General features: G+C 42.1%; 1 protein-coding gene and 1 pseudogene across 1 annotated transcript; one reads left to right on the top strand and one right to left on the bottom strand.

Moving 5' to 3' along the window:
• Positions 1 to 3,550: 3,550 nt before the first annotated feature.
• On the top strand, positions 3,551 to 5,713 carry LOC116134800 (3-phosphoinositide-dependent protein kinase 2-like). The gene is made up of 4 exons (XM_031420447.1): positions 3,551 to 4,139; positions 4,266 to 4,429; positions 4,782 to 5,004; positions 5,303 to 5,713. The coding sequence occupies exons 1-4, from the start codon at positions 4,062 to 4,064 to the stop codon at positions 5,384 to 5,386; spliced, it is 549 nt and encodes a 182-aa protein (XP_031276307.1). The 5' UTR covers positions 3,551 to 4,061; the 3' UTR covers positions 5,387 to 5,713.
• A 4,404-nt stretch (positions 5,714 to 10,117) lies between these two features.
• On the bottom strand, positions 10,118 to 22,483 carry LOC116134717 (annotated as a pseudogene).
• Positions 22,484 to 22,730: the final 247 nt, after the last annotated feature.

Here is a 22,730-nt window from a genome sequence, read left to right as displayed (position 1 = left end):
TTTCGTCGTGGCGGCTTTGACTCGTTCGGAGGCATGGTCGTTGCATGCGAGCATTGTTAGCAAAAATAATTCATTGCACGACCAGAAAAGACCCAGTTAGCGAAACTTACGCAGTAGGGGCTCTGAAGACGCGTTTGCATTGAAGAAACAATATTTTCACAGATTCGCAGTCGTCACGAGCTTCTTCGCGTCGCGACTAGCTTCGGACAAGAAGCTGAAAGCTACAATCTTGCATGGATCAAAGAGCAGCCCTAAGTCGGTCAACTTGTTAACTGCCAGAAAGAAACAGGTCGTTAGGAAAAGAATGCACTTCAAATTTAATGACTTCGCCAAGGGAAAAGAACCTACTCGGGTCCTGAAAGCAACAATGGCCGTCATAACGAAAGAAGAAAAACTTCATTTCGTAGGCCCCCGCGTTGCTAGGGTAGTTGTTTATTCCTTGTCCTTGCTCTTTTTCAAGTAATGCGAGCAGCCGAGCTCCACCGTGGTTAGCTCGCCCAGCCCGTTCTCACGACACGTGATGTACATGGCAATAGCAATCACATACGTGTTCGGCGTGAGTTGCATTGGCGTGATCCCAAAGTGATCCAAGAACGACCTAACAAAAAGGTGGAAAGGAATCAACCCCCCACCGTTGAAGATCTCCTCGGAGATCGCGGCCATCCCACTTGATAGGTATCGTGATGAGCGGGTCCTATCGTGGAAAACCTCTACGTTGACACCATACTATTTTATCACCCTCTCGAGCTCTTCCCCAGTAAGTATCGAGTACACCTCAGGAGTGACGTCCAAAACACCCTACGAGGATGAATCAGTTCCTTCCCCGGATCTGGTCGTTGAGGGGTTCATTCTACTAGTCTGCAAAAGTGACAAGCAAGAGGGTCATTTAGCCATTGTACGATATTTCGTATGATGACGTGGAAGGAAACAAACTCCCTAAAACTCAGAGAAAACCCTAACAGAATGATTCGAGCTGCCATTCATGGCTTGAACCCAACATGAGCGTCTTGTCTCCGATCAGCTACCGAAAGACTAACGCCATTTACCAACCACAGGGAATAAGAAAATAAAAGCAGAGAACGATTCTTACCTCTCAGAATACGACAATGGCTCCTTCTACTTAAAATATCAAAAACACGCTAATTTGGAAGGCAAAGATTCCAAGCTTGCGAAAGTCTCTTGCTCTCTCTGGAAAAGACGCAGTGTGGTGACATTGCCTGAGATGGATCTGAGTTTTTATAGCAAAGGAAACGATGCTCGGTTTTCTCGAAATCAAAACTACGATTGGGCAAAAAATATCTCACCATTGATCACGACCACGTGTCGTAGATCAGTGAGGAAGAGTGACCGTCACGATTAAAGAAAACCAAACCTTCATCCTTTTCCATTGAAAAACTCAAGCGACGGCACTCTCTCTCCCTCAGCATTAATTACGCCCCAATATGCATTTAATGCTCTGATAAGGGGTGTCATTTCAACATGTCATTCATTTAATGTTCTGAGAAAGGGTATCGTGTCAAGCATACCACACATTTAATGCGCCTGGTTGGCATTATCACGCGCAGGACATATCTGTTAGAGCAGAGGCTGCTTCATTAAATGCATCGATATCGAAAGTACAACAGGTAATGCTTGACAAGGTCAGGTCGCTCATCCTTAACAAGCAATGACCATGTGAGGTCGTGTTCGCAAAAAGCGCTACCTCGACCTCTTTTCAAACAGGTCGGAATCACCAGAATTTCCCGAAAGCATCTAGTCACAACATGAATTATAGTTTCCAAGGTTCAATCCTCAAACCTTAAAAACTAGGAGACTTCTGTTATGCCTAAAGAATACAGGGCTGACGTAAGGTCCAGTCAGCATGCAAAAGTCAAAGCCTGGGTATACCCGCAACCGAGTCACGTGAGGAAAGGAGTAGCATGCTCCTATCAGCACAGTGGGTGCACGTCAGACCAGCCAGGAGCTGGAAAGCTTCCACATGTCCAAATTCCTGCACCAAATAGAGTAAATCACTCTAGAAGGTGGGCAATGGGACGTAAAGGAAGATTTGTACGGATAATACCACCAACTCACAGATTCAGTAATGATAACCTTAATCCATCCCACTATAAATTGAGTGCTACTCTCTCATTTGGGGGATTCAGTTATTCTACTCTTGATTAGCTACTCTCTCTCTCTCAAAAAGATATAGCATTCACTCTCTTGTATTATCATTTGTAAGTCAGTCCGTTGACGCGACCTGACCTCTATCATTAATACAAACATCAGTGGACGTAGGACTTGCTTAGCATCTGAACCACTTTAAAAGTTGTTCCCATTGTGTTTACTCTCATCTCATTTTCTTACATTTACGTGTGTCTTCTAAGCCAGCTCAGCATTTCACACGTGCGTTTCGTTGGTGTCAAAATCCCACATCAACAGTAATGAATAAGTTGGCTTCTTTTCTTCTTTCTGAAAGTAACTGAAAACGCATAAGAAATGCTCTTGGTATTGACTTTAATTTATGCGGCTCAAAAAGAAAAAGGCGTGTGAGAAAGTTGTTAACTTGCATTAAATCAAATATTTAATCTTTGAGAATTCCTCATTCGTGATTACAAAATCTAATTTTGATTACGAAATATGATTCTATTGTAGCAAATTGAATTTCGTTGAAACTTGTTACTTATTTTAAATGGTTCTTTTTTGCCCATGCAAAATTGTATTCAACCAAAAAAGGGCTAATTACCAATATAGAAATATGTCTAAACCTGAGAAAATATTAAAAATTAGAATATGCATTGATATCATGTTAAAAATGGGAGGAGTAAAAAATTAATATAAAGAACAGCAACATATGCAAATATTATCAACCACACAGAAATATAATATTTTACGTGGTTCGGCATAATAATTTGCCTACTTCCATAGATGAGATAGTTGTACTATAATCTTAAGAACACATGGTAGAGCATACAACATATATCACTAACCCTTCTACTTAGGCGGACATCATGTTCCTATAGTATTTAATTAATACCCCTTCTCACATCTTGTGTTTCTTACATTCTCCCTTCTTTAGTGACTTCTCTCATAACCTTGAATTGATTCTAACCCCGCTATTTATAGGTAGAATAGGAAATTCTTTTTCTATTAGGATTCATGTTTCAAATCCTAATAAGACTCCACCAATTTAATTTATTCTCTTATTTTAACTCTAAATAAAATCTTAAATCAATTCGTCTTTCCTAATACAACTCAAAGTAAAGGAAAACAAATATTCTCAGTTACAAATTCCTAAAATAGAAATTTGTCTAAAACTTAAATTCTTTTTTCTTCTCGCTTGCCTTTTCTTCATCAATTACCAAAAAGTGTCACTATAATCATAAGAACACAAATGCTAGAGCGTACAACGTCATTAACCCTTCTACTTGGGCGGACATTGATAGAACAGCATGCATGCATGAAGAGTGGTGGAAATGGAGAAGAAAGCATAAAAGGATGGATTCAAAAACCGTTTTTCATACAAAGCATGGAAATGAAATTATTATAGGGTAAAATATCTGATACTGATCAGTAATAGCTTCTCCAAAGTATAGAAGTTTGATAGTGCCAATAAATTTCATTTGATTTCGCTTTTTATTGAAGCCAACCTCTGAAACAGGTGTTGATTTTTGACATAAACAGAAGATACTACACAGCATGAACCCAAAAAGCTAAGTTCAGAACATATTTAGTTTTGGTCTTTCTCCCTTAAAGAGTCATTGGCCTAAACATTAACTGCCGAAAGGCAAGATATTTTTATGGAGTTTTCACTTTTCCCTGTCGGATGGGAGTCTGTTGTGCTTGCATATTAGACATTGTTTAGACCCCAGAGAAACACACATATGATAAGAAATTGACCAAGGGAAAAAACATGTTGTCATATAATTTTCTTTCCTTGAAAAATCTTGATCTGTGGTGATAGGATGTCTATCATGATTTTTCTTTAGGAAGTCTTTATTTGGACCCACTTAATTGTGACACAGGATATAGACCCAAGCAGAAGACCGGGTGCTGGGCCTGATGGTTATGCTGTACTGAAGATGCATCCTTTCTTCAAGGGAGTTGACTGGAAGAATATAAGGGGGCTAATCCCTCCAAAACTTGCTTTAGAACCAATGGTAAACTTCTATTGTGCTTTACGGTGTAGTCTGATTTAAATTGTTATCGAATGGTTACTGGCATCCTTGGTGTTGCCTATTGTTGACAGTTCTGATATCATGTAACCGTGTCTTTTTATCTTTTAGGCTCATTCGGGTGATTGTGATGATGTTAACGATTCTTCATGGAACCCTTCTCACATTGGGGATGGTTCAGCAAAAGCAAATGATGGGAGTGGTGGTGCCTCATCATCATGTGACGTATCTCATATAACTCGGCTTGCTTCAATTGACTCCTTCGACTCAAAATGGTATTTGGAACAATTTTTCTGATGTCCCATTACTATATTTTTAACTATATTTTTTGTTAAAGAGATTAGTAATTCTTTTGTATTCAAAGTCTTTTAGCTTCAAACTGCTGGAGATTATTGTTCTTAAATATTTTTGGTTTCTCTTGTCACCTGGTATGGAACTTGGAAGTTAAAACATAATCAAAGCCAGTGATCGGACTTCGTTGCCATTAACTTTGTTGGATGCTATATCAATTAATGATGCCTTACACTTACCTTCTAGTTAACTTGGCAAATGAATATTCAGATTCCATGGTGTTCTTTTTCTTTGCAAATGAATACATATTGATTTGTCTATTAATCATGATAACAGGCAACAATTTTTGGATCCGGGTGAATCCGTTCTTATGATCTCAATGGTGAAGAAATTACAGAAACTAACAAGTAAGAAGGTTCAGCTTATTCTCACCAACAAGCCAAAATTGATCTATGTGGACCCTTCAAAGCTTGTGGTAAAGGGAAACATAATTTGGTCTGACAATTCGAACGACCTCAATATCCAAGTAACAAGTCCATCACATTTCAAGATTTGCACGGTATTATCCTTATTCCCTCTAAAAATTCTCAGTTTCATACCTTTGAAGTTATCTTCCCTAAATTGTTGATGTAGTCCTTGTGGTGAACCATAGTGATACTCTACGATTGTTGAGGAACTTTCCTTCAACATATGAATTATAAAGTTTGGAATTGCATAATGCCTGATGCTACTTGTAATTACACAAAACTTAAATAGGAGTTAATGAATTTAAGCGATTTCTCTCCGCGACTAGAGTTTCATTTGTTTGGCTTTTTCCCTTTGTTTAATTTCTGATTCATGATTATGTAATGATTCAGCCAAAGAAGGTCATGTCGTTTGAAGACGCAAAACAGAGAGCGTGGCAGTGGAAAAAGGCGATCGAGGGTCTTCAAAACAGGTGAAATCTGTTTGTGATTTTGACTGAAATATACTTTTGTTATCGACGAACATGGGATTCTTAAGCAATCGACTTCCTGAAGAAATATTTATTGGCCGAAGAGATTCACATTGCAGATTCAGCTTTATCAAGGTATGATGCCGCAGCCCCCACTACCATTCCTTCCATGTTGCTTAGAGCTAAGTTTGTGAGCAGGGGTGTTTTGTCCATTTTGAGCAGTAAGTTAACAGAATGTGAAATGTTAGGGTCTGTTGGGGGCTTAAGGGTTCCATTACTTTTGTACCGTATTAAAGTTTACCTGCCATCAATGAAAATTTTCCTTTTGATTAAATCTGCGTAAAGATACTCTCGCCATTTTACTAACTTTATGAAACTGAATTTTACATATAAATGAACTCGAAGTCTAAACAAGATCCGTTGTCACTCAAAGTAGCTTCATTCATCAATCATCATTCTATGTACTTCTGTACCGGAAGCCTCACTTCTCAAAACGTTGAAGATGGAGAGTGAGTTGTCAACTTGATTAAGATTAAAATCAATATATCAATCAACGTGATATATGTAATAGAAAACCTTATGGGGTGTGTTTAGTTGGGGGTAATTCTCCATCAATGAGGTAGTTACTTAAATTATTTTAATTAATCTTATATTATTTAAATTATCACGTTTAGTTTTTAAGTAATATAAGATTCGAGTAATATTAATTATTGGTTGTATAGGTGAAAGTCTGATTATCTCAATTTTCTTAAATATTTTAAGATTATTTGGTAATATTAATTTTGTTATAATTTTACTCTTAATTATTAAAATTTTTGGACAACAATGCTTTTATTTTGAAATTAATTTACATGAACATGTCATTACAATTCTACCCCTAATTAGTTAAGTTTTTGGACAATAATGTTTTTATATTTAAAATAAATTGCAAGCCATCTAAGACTACCATTGGTCGTTGGCCAGCCATTGCAGGCTATCGTTAGCCATTGTCGGCGGTCGTTGAAACGACGCACGATCGATTTGATCTAGTCGATTGTGCATCAATCTTGTTGTTTCTTGTTAGATCAATGGTCGGAAATGGCTAGATCGATGAATCTAGCTGTTAACGACTATTGATTTGGCCATAAACGGTCATATCGGTGCATGACTGGCCAGGTTCGATCGATTGTGCGCCACTACGGTGATTGTTGACGCGCGGTTGGCGGTGGTGGTGGCGGTTGGCAGTGGCTTGGGGTGGGTGGGGGTGATTTTTTTAGAAATTAAACTTTTATATGTTTGGGGTGTTTTAGCAAAATCTCAAATATAAATGGTTAAAAGAAATTATTTAAAAAATAATATTATATTAATATTTAAAAAATGGTTTAGTAATCTATATAATATATTTATCAATTTATTCCTCTCAACTAAACATATTAATATAACATACCCATCAATTTATTTCAACCTAACCAAACACATTTTCCTAAAATTTTTCTAATAATTTTTAAAGTTATTTATCTTTTCATAAATAAAACATTTTCAGTAATACAACATTTTTAAAACTAAACGTAAAGGTTTTTGAATTTATCCTCTTGGGAGTTTCATGGTCGCGGTAATGAGGGTAAACCACCGTAGCAGTTTTGAGGGTAAACTTCCATAGCGGCGTCGAGGGGTTTTTAGTAATGGTTTTTAAAACACTTAACTTGTGCTTAGGAGTTTATTTTCCAGCGGTTTTGACAGTTTTTTAAAATGATAAATTTAGATATATACTCATAAAAATACCCAAACTTCAACCAATACTTGGGAGTTATTTGTTTTCTACTTATTAGTATTTTATAATTTTAAATGTGATAAAGTTTTCATATTCTTCTTCTGTAATAGTCACTACTACTCAAATTCTCATAATAAAATACATATGAAAAAATATAAAGAAATTGGGCCCAAAATTTCCTTTTATTAAACATAGATATATATATATTCTACAAACATATACATTTTTACATAAAATGTATAACATATACAAAAGTCATCAAAAACATAAGGGACAGTGTAACCGCTTCTTCTCGAACGCTGACATCCATCCGACAGTGTCCTCACCTAGGTCCTGCAAAACATNATTCGTGGGGTCCCTTTATAAAATAAGTTTTTATTGGGCTTGGAAGTGAAAAATAAATAATTGCAAAATAGCCCAAGTATATATAAGTGCAAAAGGTTGCATTTTTGTTCATTATTCACTTGTTCACTCAAACACAAACTAAAAGCTCTCTCTCCCTAGCCACGGCCACTCTCTAATCCTCTCAAGGTAGTGTTAAAGTGTGGAGGTTCCATCTTTTTGAAGCTAATCTTCATCAATCCAAAGCAAAGGAGTAGGTATAATCTCATATCCAAGATTTGCATGTAAACCCTTTTTTTTTAATCCATGCTTTCATGCTTTCATTCTCCATCTCCACCACTCTTCATGCATGCTGAATCTTTCAGGTTCGACGAGCTCTGGAAACCAAGCTCGAAGCTCGGCTCGAGATTTGCTGAGCTCAAAGCTCGGCTCGAGCTCAGCTTGTTTAACAGGCTTTAATTCAATGCAACCCACCCACCAATAATCTTAAAAAAAAAAAAAAAAACAATCTAAAGCCAACCCACTAGATTCTTCAAAACCTTAATGATAATGTAAAAGCAACAGCCTCATTTTTGAAGAAGAAAAAGCAGGTTGGAGAAGGGAGAGTGAGACAAGATTTGTAATGCCATAGATTTGAGGTAGAAGAGCTAAAGGAAAGAAGAAGGAAAGAGAAAGGAAAGGGAAAGGGAAAGAAGAAGGAAATGACAAGAAAAAGGAAAGAGAAAAGAAAGGAGAAGAAGTGCGGCTGTGATGGAAAGGAGAAGAAAAGAAAACAGAAAAGAAAGGAGAAGAAGTGCGGTTGTGATGAAAAATGTGTTAGGGTTTTTAGAATAAACAATTTATATGTAAAATAATAAATTACATAGACACCCTTATACTTGAAAAACTTACACCTTATATTTAAAAAACTTACACTCATACCCTTTCGAGCCATGGAGGCTCATGAGCCTATCGAGCCGAGCATTGGGTGGCTTGGGCTCGGCTCGAAAAGGCACTTGAGCAGCTTGAGCTCGAGCTCGAGCTCGAGTCGAATCAAGCCGAGCTAAACTCAGGCTTTTCTCGAGCCGAGCCCGAGCCATTCTCGAACGGCTCGGCTCAGCTACACCCCTAGTCACAACATCAACTGTGCTAAAAAAATGCCGGGGTTTGAGTCGCCATAAACATAACGAAGCACATCAACGACAACGGAGGTTTGTGAATCAGTCCCACCACTAAGACCCACATGAAGAAGTACCCGATGAAACAGAGGATAGCACCAACCACATAGACCACCCATGGTCCATATTGTGTTTAAATGTGACGGAGTAGAGGAGGCCTGAGAGAATACCCATGTTGGTACCGATATCTTTAAAGACTGAGACGGTATAGGATGCACTGTTGCTGCATAGAATCCATATGCTGGCCATCGTTGCTATCCACTTCGAGTTTAGGCTCTCCATTTGGTGTACAAGAATCATCATCAGAAAGAATAAAGCTGACTGATTTGGAATTGGATCTGGTGATCCTATTTGATGTCGGAAAATATAATATAATTTGCTTTTCTAATTTTTTTGACTGTTTTTAAAAGATTTTCGGTGATCTTCTTTTATCATTTTTCTATCTCATCTTCTATGTTATTTGTCAAGTTTTTGTCCTAAGTTATCACATATTACAGATCTAAGGCTAACTAATCAATAGTATAACAAGATGATAATCACAGATTAAGATCTTTGGTTAACAACCAATCTCCAAACCAACAAAGTAATCACAGATTAAGATCTCTGAATAACAACCAATATCCAAACAACAAAGTAATCACATATTAAGATCTCTGAATCATCAAGCATTAATAAACAGCAGATCAAGTAAAGAGATAAAGATCAACACAAGGAATTATTGTGGTTCGGCTGGGTAGCCTACATCCACTCTTCAAGGCTCAAATAGGATGTCATTACTATCACAGTCAAGAGAACAATTTACAGAGTATTGAACAAAGAAAGAAACAGATTGAGCAAAGAAGAATACAACCCGAAGAAACCCTAGCTTTCTTCCCTTTTCCCCTTGCTACAAATCCATATCAAATGGAATCAATTTATACATCAGTCACCTTCCAGGATCAACCTCCACTTGGAACCCCAAGAAGATCCAGCCGTAGATGAGCAACAGATTTCGTCTCCTATTAGAACATTCTGGAATGAAACAGTTAGAGAGGAGAAATCTGTGTAAAAGAGGAGGGCTGCATCAAATGAGTAGACAAAACCATTTTTAGCTCATCATAAAACGGTGTCGCTTGGACCCCTTTGACTCTCCCAGTTTTTAATTGACTCCACCGTGGCACAAACACAAGCCACATCACCACATTATTCAATATTAAAACTTGAATCAACCTGACCCCTAGTGAAGCTTTGCCCAAGTGTTAATCATATTGTTAACATTCTAAATAAAATTAAGGTAAATTTATACGATACAACCGCAAGAACACATACTTATAGAAATTTAGCCTATTTCACTCTCCCTCCACAATTTTAAAGACAAATACCTTTTTATGTATAAACTGAAACTCAGCAGTCAACATTATAGATCTAGAATTCCTTTTTATTTTTCCAATTCATTTGTGCACAAAATACCAATCCACCTTATTGGCCAATATTATCTCCCAGCTACTTTTCATGTTCTTGAAGAATGTTGCAACCTTCTGAAAACTACTTGGTTATAGAACCTTCTTGTCCTAAAGAACAACAGGAAGGCAACAAGACATCCAAGGAAAGCAACAGATGCCATGATAAGAAAAGATAACATGAAGCAATGTGCGCCATAGCAAGAGTCGTTTTCACCATTTGCCACTTTGTCGTAAAAATATCCTATTACTATTACAGAGAAAATATAAGATCCAACAGGACTTGCTATGCCTATGGTGTTGAATATAGTTCCCATATGCCCAACACCAAACAATTCTGAACTTATTGTTGGCATTAATGACCACTGGGAACCATAGCAAACACCCACTATAATTGTACCCACATACAGGGTTTTAGGAATGCCGGAACCAATAACTATATGACCAATGCACATTGTTGCTAGAGTAAGTGCAGTGAAAAATGGCCTTGCCCACCCATTTCTATGCAGGAATATATCTGAAATGTACCCGGCTCCGAAACGGCCAAGAAAATTCCATATACTCCATAAAGAGACTAGAGAATTTGTTTCAATCGTTGTGTAACCAAGAGACTCTCCTATTTGACTGAGATTATTTATTGTGGCCATCCCAGAGCCCATTCTGCATATCATGGCAATGAACAACAGCCAGAAGTTTCCAGTGCCGATTGCTTGCAAGAGATTCATGTCTTCTTCAACTGGAAATTTTCTATCACAAGAAACATGCTTCACTTCAGATGCATCACCAGGCAGCTCATGATACGCTAAAGAATCTTGTTCTGTTGAAAAGCTGGGGGATGTTGCTGTCCCAGGGTGAGGGCAGTCCACGAATGGACTCCTCTCCGCATAAAATGTTTGTGCAAATCTCTTTGTATTCTCCCTCTGGGCTGTGATTGCAATTTTCAAAGGATGGGCAAGTATAAGCACCAGAATAATGAATGTACTGATGTGAGCCCAAAATGGAAAACTAAAGATGTTCTCCATAATTATAATTATCATAATATAGGCAGCCAAGGTGAGAACAACTACAGAGAAAGCATTCAAGTGCTTCTTATCATGAACTCAGTTTGTCTGATTGATGCTTACTAGACACATGAGCGAAAAGGAAACAAAAGTTGGCAACAGTGCAAGAATCAGAAGGTAAGTGCTCGGATTGCACTTGCATATAGTTTTTGTTATGCCTGAAAAATATAGGGCTGACGTAAGGTCCAGTCAGCATGCAAAAGTCAGAGCATGGGTACACCCACTGCCGAGTCACGTGAGTGAAGAGGCAGCCTGCTTCTGTCAGAACAGTAGGTGCGCGCCAGACCAGCAAGAAGCTGTGGTGATCCCACGTGTCCAATCCCTGCTCCAAATCACGTAAATCACTCTAGAAGGTGGGCAATGTGACATAAAGAAAGATTTGTACACTTAATCCCACCAACTCACAGATTCAGTAATCATTAGCTCAACGTATCCCACTATAAATAGAGAGCTTCTCTCCCAATCAAGGGATCCGCTCATTTTTACCTTGATTAGCTACACACTCTCTCTCTATAATATAGCACTCTCTTTCTATAATATAGCACACTCTCTCTCTTGTACTATCATTTGTAAGTCAGTCCGCTAACGTGACCTGACTCTTATCATTAATATAAACATCAGTTTATGTAGGACTTGCTACCTTAGTATCCGAACCACTTTAAAAGTTGTCCCCATTGCATTTACTCTTATATTTCCTTATATTCACGTGTGTCTTCTGGGCCAGCTTAGCATTTCACACGTGCGTTTCGTTGGTGTAAAAATCACACATCAATAGTTTGGCGCTAGACGGAGGGCTAATTTAGTGTTCATCCTTCATCAGGAGAATCTCTAACTTACTGGTCCTACAACAGCAAATGGCTCGCCAACCTGAACCTAAGCAAACCAACCAGGGTGCTGAGGGGACCCCCCAAGCCCAGGGGGACACCTCTTCCAAAATACCTTCAATTCCACAAAATGCTGCAGGGGATATCCCATCAAGTTCACAACTTGACCCTACCATTAGAAACTACCTGAAAAGGTTCGACAATACTCTCCAGACAATCAAATGAAGGTTGGACCGTTTGGACCAAGGCGTGCCATCCAAATCAGCTGGGGCGGTGTAACCGCAAAAAACGCCTGCAAGTTACGCGAAAGCGCAGCAAAGGGAAATAGCCCATGCCGCGAGCACTGCAGCGCGTAGACGAAAGGGTAAGCAGGTGGCAAAAACTAGGCATACGGGCTCAAAGGGCTAGCAAACACTGACCGCGTCCCAAGCAGAATACTAATCTCGTTGAGACTCGGTGAAAATACGTAGCCCGAGCTGTCCCATGCCACATCGCAAGTACACCCATATAAAAGTGCCGAGCGAGGTGATTCCCATCACCGCCAGCAAAACGATCCTGATCGTCACCGTGCAAGAGGGTCCCACACTTCGCAGGGCGGTTCTTACCACCGCGAAGGTCGTGAAAATACCTCGTACCATTCATCGCCATCACACGGCTCTAGCCAGCGCGTGTCGAGAGTGACCGTAACCGCCAGCCAAGGCGAAGGGGAACCCGACTTCCAGACTTTCCTCAACCGTAATCGCGAGGGTCGAACTCGCATGGGTGAAAGCAATCCCTAAGTGGCTCCATTGCCACAAATTGAGGAGCTGCAACGAGCTCTAGACTGACTAAGAGCTCAACAAAATGAGCAAGGGCAGGTCGCGTCAGCGTCCCCCTTCTCTCCTGAAGTACTAGCTACTCCACTCCTATCAAGATTCAGGATGCCTGACATGCGGGCGTTTGATGGAAATTCTGATCCACCGGATCATTTATATGAATTTAACGACCTGATGGAGCTTCACCAGGTCTCAAATCTTGCAAAATGTCGTTGTTTGGCAGTGACTTTAACCTCTCATGTCAAGCGGTGGTTCAGGTCACTCCCAGCGTGATCGATTAGTTCATGGCCTCAGATGAGCGTGACGTTCCTAAGGTATTTTCAAGTGAACCGAAAGTTCTCGATGCCTTTGAGCTACCTCAGCAATATAAGGCAAGAAAGGGATGAATCCCTCAGTCCTACATCGACCGTTTCCACAGAGAACTCAACAAGGTGGCTCATACTTCCGAAGAGTCTGTTCGGACTCTCATCATAGCAGGAGTTCGTCCACAAACTGACATGTGGAAAGAATTACAGGCTGAGGACGATGTTTTCCTCACCCGATTCTATAACCTTGCGAAGAAGTACCTCCGGATTAAAAATTCATTAGCAGCACTCCGCCGTCGCGACCCCGGCGCTTCAGGCAGTACGTCAGGTCTGGGGGAAAGTAGAAAAGCTGATCGTAGAGGGGCCGCTGACGACCAACGCAAAGGAAAAAAACCTCGCTATAAGCCCAAAAAGTCCTATGCTCCCGTCCCTCATCATGATCGCGACAGAGACCAATATACACCTCTGAATGCATCTGTATCGGCTATTCTTGATAAATCAGAAGAAGCTAGCCTACTCGGAGAGCCCGAGCCCATGAAAACTCCTACGTTGGCTAGAAATAATAAGAAATACTGTCGCTTCCATTGGGATAACGAGCATCACACCGATGAGTACTGAGCTCTCAAGCAGGCAATTGAAGAACTCATCAAGAACGGGCATTTCAAGGAGCATATTGATGACTCTGCTCCCACACAAGAGAAAAGTCAAGGGGATGAAGGAAAGAAGCATCTTCATCGCAAAGGATATTGCAGTGTCAACATCATATTTGGAGGGCTGCAACTCGCGAGGAACACGCAAGGTGCCCAGGAAAGATATGCTCGCGTGGCTTATCACTACCCAATCAGTGTGATGAGCATGTTACAGCGACCACAAAAGGTTCGCAAGGAGGAGCCAATCACCTTCTCCGAAAAGGATGCAACCCATTTGCATCATCCCCACGATGACGCTCTTGTGATCACACCCTTCATAGGGCACCATAACATCCGCAGGATGCTAGTGGAATGGAAGTGCTGTGAACATCCTGTTCCAGACCGCTTTCGAAAGAATGAACTTGGACGAGGCTAACCTGAAGCCCGCCTCGATCCCTCTTCATGGTTTTATAAGGGACCACCTGATCCCCAAAGGAACGATCCAACTTTCAGTCACGCTGGGTGACTTTGACGAAGTGACCAAGGTTACTGAATTCTTGGTAGTGGATTGCCTATCTGCTTTTAATAGAATTCTGGGGCGACCTCTACTAAGAAACTTCATGGCAGTCACTTCGGTACACCATCTCAAGATGAAGTTCCCCACCCCGACGGGGATAGAGGAAGTTAGCGCATCTCGCAACTGTTACATAAAAGCAGCGCAGATGGCGTGCAAAGGGAAGGGTATCTCGCGTGGCATTCCCTGGAAGACTATGGCGATCAATCGGATCGAGCCCCAGCCAGGTCCAGCCGAGGATAATATGGATCCTCGAATCCAAGAAAGCCCTTCCAGTGGGCCAGTTGACGATTTATCCGAAGTATCGGTCGACCAAGGTGAGCCAAGCTGAATGCTAAGAATTGGGAGCAATCTCAACCCCCAGCTCGCCTCCGAGCTGATTAGCTTCCTCAAGGAAAATATCGATGTGTTTGTCTGGTCGCATGTAGATATGATCGGGATCAGCCCTGATATCATCTACCATGCGCTAAACATCAACAGCGAAGCCAAGCCAGTTCACCAAAAAAGAAGGGCGATGGATCCGGAGCGATATGCCACCTTAAAGCTAGAGGTGGATAACCTCCTCTGAAACGGGTCCATCTGGGAAGCACTCTACTCGACCTGGGTTGCCAACCCGGTGCTGGTAAAGAAGCCCAATGGCAAGTGGCGAACCTGTGTCGACTTCAGCGACCTCAACAAAACCTGCCCTAAAGATAGCTTCCCCCTGCCTAGAATCCACCAGCTCATGGATGCCACCTCGGGGCACGAGCTGCTAAGTTTTATGGACGCATACTCGGGATATAATCAAATTTTGATGTATGCATTGGACGAAGAGCGTACATCTTTTATTACAGATCGGGGACTATACTGCTACAGAGTTATGCCCTTCAGCCTCAAGAATGCTGGCGCAACCTACCAGCGATTGGTTAACTAGATGTTCTCCGACCAGATCGGTAAGTCAATGGAGGTCTATATAGATGACATGTTGGTCAAATCCCATGTCGCTTCAGATCACATAGCGCATCTTGCTGAGATGTTTGATATCCTCCGACTATACAGAATGAAGTTGAATCCTCTCAAGTGTTCGTTTAGAGTATCCTCAGGAAAATTCCTAGGATACATGGTTAACCAACGAGGGATAGAAATCAACCCCTAGAAAATTCAAGCTCTTTTCGATATGGAAAGCCCGACCAGCAAAAAGCAGGTCGAGCCTTAATGGGCGAATAGCGACGCTGAGTCGCTTCATATCGAGGCTAACAGATCGCTGTTTGCCATTCTTCAATGTTCTGAAGGCCAATAAGAAGTTCGAGTAGACTCTCGAGTGCGAGCAGGCATTCCAAAGTATAAAAGAACACCTAGGGAAGCCACCTCTCCTGTCCAAGCCTCTTCCGTAAGAGATCCTACTCCTGTACCTATCTGTCTCTCAGTTCGCGGTCAATGCAGCCTTAGTTCGGGAAGAGGAAAAGGTCCAATGGCCAGTATACTACATGAGCAAGCGTCTGTTGGATGCCGAGATATGGTATCTGAAAATGGAACGATTAGCCTATGCCTTGCTGATCGCTTACAAAAAGCTGCGACCTTACTTCCACACCCATACTATCCATGTAATGACTAATTACCCGTTCAGACAAGTCCTCAAGAAGCCAGAGGCATCAGGTAAATTACTTAAATGAGCCATGGAATTGAGTCAGTTCGATCTGAAGTACAAGCCAAGATCGACTATCAAAGGGCAGGCTGTTGCTGACTTCATTTCAGAATTCTCCTATCTTCCAAGTGAGTCGGAGCAACAGCCAAGCGAAGCTATCCAAGAAACTACTCAAAATCTATCAACCTGGAGCCTCTACGACGGATCATCAAACAAGAAGAGGACTGGTGCAAGTCTTCTCCTTTTGAATCCTGAAAGGGCTCGCGTTCACGGCATTCTCCAGTTCAGATTTAAGGCAACCAACCATGAGGCCGAGTATGAAGCTCTGCTCGCTGGATTGCGGTTGGCTAGAGAAATGGGTGCAACCATAATCAGCATACACAGCAACTCCATGCTGGTCGTTAACCAGATTTTAGGAGAGTATCAAGCCAAGGAAGAAAATATGATCTGCTATCTGAAGAAAGCTAAGGCCGCACTCGAGCCGTTCAATCACTTCGTGATCACTCAGATTCCCAAAGATAGCAACTCTGTGGCGAACGCCCTAGCAAGGATAGCCTCATCGTTGGACTCAAAAGCACCAAATAGAATTCCTGTTCGATTCATCGAGGCCCTTAGTATCAGCCAGATCAAACAGGCCATGAATGTAACAAAATTCGATTCCTGGATGACCCCCATTTTCTGATACCTCAAGGATGGGATCTTGCTTGACGACAAGGTCGAGGCAAGGGTTCTGCAAACAAAATCTGCTCGTTACATCCTCATCGGGGACCAGCTGTACAGGCGAGGGTTTAGCGCCCCTTTCCTCCGATGTGTAACCAGCGAAGAAGCGGATTACATCATGAGGGAAATACATGAAAGGATCTGTGGTAATCACACTGCCGCACGATCTCTTACGAACAAGGTTGTTTGTCAGGGGTACAATTGGCCCCGAATCCAAAATGACACCTACAACTTTGTCAAGAGATGTGACAAGTGTCAGTGGTTCACGAACATACTGCGAGCTTCTTCCCACGAACTGATAACAATGACTAGCCCCTGGCCATTTTCCATGTAGGGAATCAATCTCATCGGCCCCATGCCAATCGGTAAAGAGGGATTCAAATATGCTGTGATCGCGGTAGATTACTTCACCAAATGGGTGGAAGCCGAACCGCTAGCCGCAATCACAACCAAGAAACTCAAAGACTTCGTTTTCAAGAATATTGTGTGCCGCTACGGAATTCCTCATACCCTCATCTCAGATAACGAAAAACAGTTCGACAACGAGGAGTTCAAGCAGTTTTGCAACGAGTTGGGCTTCCATAAAAAATTCGCTTCAGTCACAAGACCGCAAGCGAATGGTCAAGTTAAAAATATCAACAAAACCATCAAGCACACTTTGAAAGCCAAACTTGGCAAGGCCAAAGGGAATTGGGCTGACGACCTCCCAGCCAAACTTGGCAAGGCCAAAGGGAATTGGGCTGACGACCTCCCAGAAGTCCTATGGGCATATAGAACAACTCTGAGAACCTCTACCTCAGGAGCCCCTTTTTCGCTAGTATACGACTGCGAAGCGATGATCCCTGTGGAGGTAGGAACTAGTTTGCTACGGAGGGACTTGTACAATAAAGCTGACAATGAAGCACTTATGCTACAAAGTCTAGACCTTGTTGAAGAACATCGCAACAAGGCTTCGCTAAGGATAATAGCCTACCAACAATACGCGAAGAGGTTCTTCAATTCTAAGGTCAAACGAAGAGACTTCTAGGTCGGCGACCTTATATTAAAGGAAGTTCTTCTTGGTGCTAGGGAACCAAGTGCGGGAGTGTTAGGACTGAGCTGCGAAGGTCCATACCACATCGACGAGGTGATAAGACTGGGGACTTATCATCTCAAAAGACTAAATGGTTCCAAAGTACCCCGAGCTTGGAATGCTAAGCATCTTCGACCTTACTATCAGTAATTTCGAACGCAGTTTTCCTTTTAAATTAATTTTTGATCTTTGTAAAGTATTATTCTGTTCGCTTGTAACAGTCTTCGCATGTAATCTTGTTTGTATAAATGTGTTATCATGTTCGCATAGACTTGTTCCAATATTGTAGACAGAATGTAAACTCATGTATAATAAAGCGAACAGAAATTGTAAAAGCAAAATGCATTTCATTAATGTGAAGAGTACAGCAGGCAAAACGGTACAACTGTCAGCCCTAATCTGACTCTTGGAGGACTGACCTCATCATCCTAAGGTTGGTCGGTTGGGGGCTTTTCTGAGGCGTGTCCCAAACCCTCTGTCTGATCATAGTTTTTGGCGGCTGTCGCTTCATCATCCTGTCACGCCATTGACAAGAGGGTTTCCCACCAGTCCTCCGGGAGATCGGACATATCAAGGAGCGGATTCTTTGGTCACAAGGCATAGATAGACTCAATCGCCCAATCGGCAGTATTCTCTTAGACCTCCGCTGCCTAATTCTGCATCTCTTCGATCAGGAAAGCAACTTTTCCCTGACTTGCTTGGAGCTCGGCCTCAAGAGCTTGCCTTTGCTTCTCGAAGGCGTCCTTCTCTTGTTATGCTTGCCAAGCCCGCAAAGAGGTCACTTTGAGCTCCTAGTCCTTCTTTCTGACCTCCTTGGAGAGTCTGGCTATGGTCCTTTGAAGCTCTTTTATTTCCTCCCCATGCTTCTCAAGCTCGGCTTTTTGGAAGTCCACTGTGCGAAGAGTCGCGTCTCTTTCTCTCAGGTACTGATTCGCCGACTCAGAGGATAGGTTTCTTTTTGCTTTTTCTGCTTCGGCGGCTTCCAGGCCTCGCTTGAGCTATGCGTTCTCTTCCTTCAGTGCGACCTGCCCCTTTGCGGCTCCCAGCCGAACCTTCCCTAGGAACAGTTGCATGGAAAGCAGGGCCTGTGAACAAGAAAAAATAGCGTTAGTTTACCAAAAGGAACTAAGGGAAGTCCTCGTCGAGAACAGTTCGTTTACCTTGCTTAAGTGCTGGAGCAATATGGACAGTAGGTCCACGTCGCTAAAACCTACAAGCTGGTCGAATGCTTCTGAGAGTCTGCACTACAGCAAAGTGTAGAGAATCAGCTGTAGCTACTCCGATAGGTTCCCCAGCGAGTCCAGCACTGGGGTTTCTTTCTTCGCGCCTTCGGTAGAGGTCGTGTTGCCCGTCAATTCCTTACCCGATCTCTTCTCGACGTCTGGCTATGACCTCCCTTGTTGATCACCCTCGGATTCGGTCTCTGACACTTCGACCTGAATTTGCCTTCTCTTCTTCTTTGCTCGCTAAGCCGTTTTCTTTAGCCTTGGGTGAACAGCCGATGGCTGGGAAGCCTTCACGGGTTGGATTGGTGCGTCCTCCAAAGGTTGATTCTGAGTCCCAGCAGGTCCCACCAGGGGGCCCGATGTGGCACCTTTAGCCGGGGGATCGGCAAGAGCAGCATCGGTTGCCCCAGTGGTCCTTCCCCGCGGAAAATTGAATTACCTTTGTCGCGGCAGCTCTGACTCCTTCGGAGGCATGGTCGCTGCATGCAAGCATCGTTAGCAAAAGTAATTCATTGCACGACTAGAAAAGACCCAGTTAGCAAGACTTACGCAATGGGGGCTCTAAGGACGCTCTTGCATTGAAGAAACCGTATTCCCGTAGATTCGCGGTTGTCATGATCTTCTTCGCATCATGACTAGCTTTGGGCAGGAAGCCGAAAGCTACAATCCTGTCCGGATCGAAGAGCAGCCCTAAGTCGATCGACTTGTTAACTGCCAGAAAGAAACAGGTCGTTAGGAAAAGGGTGCACTTCAAATTTAATAAATTCACCAAGGGAAAAGAACATACTCGGGTCCTGAAAGCGGCAATGGCCATTGTAACGAAAGAAGAAAAACTTTGTTTCGTAGGCCCCCGCATTGCTAGGGTAACTGTGTATCCCCGCTTCTATAGTAGGTAGCCTGGACAAGTAATAAGAATCCTTGTCCTTGCTTTTTTTCAAGTAATACGAGCAGCTGAGCTCCACCGCGGCCATCCCTCTTGACTGGTATCGAGATGAGTGGGTCCTATCGCAGAAAACTTCCACGTCGACACCATACTACTTTGTCACTCTCTTAAGCTCTTCCCCGCTGAGTACCGAGTAGACCTTAGGAGTGACACTTGGAGCATCCTGTGAGGACAAACCGGTTCTTTCCTCTGATCTAGTCGTTGAGGGGTCCATTCTGCTGGTCTGCAAAAGTGACAAGCAGGAGGGTTATTTAGCCATCGTATGCAGTTCCGTACAATGACATGGAAGGAAACAAATTCCCTAAAACCTAGAGAAAACCCTAACAGCATGATTCAAGCCGCCATTCATGGCTCGAACCCGACATGAGCGTCACGTCTCCAATGAGTTATCGAAAGACTAACGCCATTTACCAACTATGGAGAATAAGAAAACAAAAACAGAGAAAGATTCTTACCTCTCGGAGTACGAAAATAGCTTCTGCTTCAAATATCAAAAAAACGCTGGTTTGGAAGACAAAGGTTCCAAGCTTGCGAAAATCTTTTGCTCTCTATGAAAAAGACGAGTGTGGCGACATTGCCTGAGAAAGATCTGAGTTTTTATAGTGCATGAAACGACGCTTGTTTTTCTCAGAATCAAAACGACATTTGGGCAGCAAATTTTCTCACCTTTGATCACGATCACGTGTCGCAGATCAGTGAGGAAGAGTGAGCAACATGATTAAAGAAAAATCAAATCTTCTTCTTTTCCGTTAAAAAACTCAAGCGACGGCACTCTCTCTCTCTCAGCATTAATTACGCCCCAGTCTGCATTTAATGTTGTGATAAAGGTTATCGTTTCAGCATGTCACACATTTAATGTTCTAATAAAGTGGTACGTGTTAGCATACAACGCATTTAATGCGCCTGGCTGGCACTTATCATGCACAGGACACGTTTGTCAGCGCAGAGAATGATTCATTAAATGCTCCCATACCTAAAGTACAACAGATAACGCCTGACGAAGTCAAGTCACCCGTCTTTAACAAGCGATGACCATGCGAGGTCGTGTTAGCGAAAAGTGCTACCCTGACCTACTTTCAAACAAGTCGGAATCACCAGAATTTCTAGAAATCATCCAATCGCGGCATGACTTATAGTTTCCAAGGTTCGATCCTTAAACCTTAAAAACTAGGGAACTTCTGTTATGCTTGAAAAATATAGGGCTGACGTAAGGTCTAATCAGCATGCAAAAGTCAGAGCGTGGGTACACCCACTGTCGAGTCACGTGAGGGAAGGGGCAGCCTGCTTCTGTCAGAACAGTAGATGCGTGCTAGACCAGCCAGAAGCTGTGGTGATCCCACGTGTCCAATCCCTGCTCCAAATCGCATAAATCACTCTAGAAGGTGGGCAATGTGACATAAAGAAGGATTTGTATACTTAATCCCACCAACTCACAGATTCAGTAATCATTAGCTCAACGTATCCCACTATAAATAGAGAGCTCCTCTCCCAATCAAGGGATCCGCTCATTTTTACTCTTGATTAGCTACACACTCTCTCTCTATAATATAGCACTCTCTCTCTCTTGTACTATCATATGTATGTCAGTCCGTTAACTCAACCTGACCCTTATCATTAATATAAACATCAGTGGACGTAGGACTTGCTACCTTAGCATCCGAACCACTTTAAAAGTTGTCCCCATTGCATTTACTCTTATATTTCCTTATATTCACATGTGTCTTCTCGGCCAGCTCAGTATTTCACACGTGCGTTTCGTTGGTGTAAAAATCACGCATCAACGGTTTCATACACTAGATTAGCACTGCTCCACTTAGACCAAGAAAGCCCTGCCCCCAGGAAGCTAGAATTAATCAAATTAAGTTCAATGCAAAAGCGCGAAAGTAAGAGAAGTGGTAACAAAATGTTCAAATTCTTATACTAATCAAATTCTATATGATAAAGCTGACATAAGAGTAAGTACTGAAGTGGTAATTAAGCTCGGCTGTGTAGGACAAAAGAGATCTTCCACAGCCTGTGACTTGACATTATAGAAGCAAAGTCTCTGCTTTCAGATCACGTGTGTGAACTGGTTGAATGTTTATATAGGAGGGCAGGGCCATTTTAAACAACCCAAGAATATATAGACTAATTACGTGACAGATTTGTGTATACATACCTTCAAGATACCCACAATTGTTCCGCTGTAATCACCGAAGTTGATGACACCAGTTACAATATTAGCCGTGTTAAAAAACGTCTGTGCTTGAGCCGCCATAAACATATACAAACTCATCAACTGTAGCGGTGGTCTGTGAGTCAGTCCTACCACTGACAGCCACATGAAGAAGTAGCCGATGAAGCATAGGATAGAACCGGCCAAGTGGACCTCCCATGGCCCGCGAAGAAACTTGAAACGGATATTGTGTTTGAGTGTGATGAAGGAGTAGAGGAGGCCTGAGAGAATGCCGACGTTGGCTCCGATGTCTTTGAAGACTGAGACTATGGCTAGCGTAGATTGGTCATAGTCTTGTGTAGATTTAAGGGTGGAAGAATAGATGGCAAAGGTGTATGATGCACCGGTGCTGCACTGAATCCATATGCTGGCCACCGTAGCTATCCATTTTGCGTTTAGGCTGTCCATGTCCTGTGTTCGACATTCAGTTCTGCTTTTTGTTGTACTATATATATACATATATATGTTATTTCATACACATGCATAATAATGGTAGATTTTGTTTATTAATTAATTTATTTTTCATTAACCCACATGCGAGTTATTTTAAACGGGTCCAGGTTGTACCAATCCGATCGAAAGAATAAAACAGAATGATTTCGTGATTTGGATCTGGTGATCTCATTGGATGTCAGAAGGCTATTGAATTTTCTAA

This window comes from Pistacia vera, unplaced genomic scaffold (genome assembly GCF_008641045.1).
Source record: "Pistacia vera cultivar Batoury unplaced genomic scaffold, PisVer_v2 Contig291, whole genome shotgun sequence".
NCBI classification, from domain to species: domain Eukaryota; kingdom Viridiplantae; phylum Streptophyta; class Magnoliopsida; order Sapindales; family Anacardiaceae; genus Pistacia; species Pistacia vera.
Note: the sequence above shows the minus strand (reverse complement) of the source record. Positions and strands in the feature narration are given on the sequence as shown.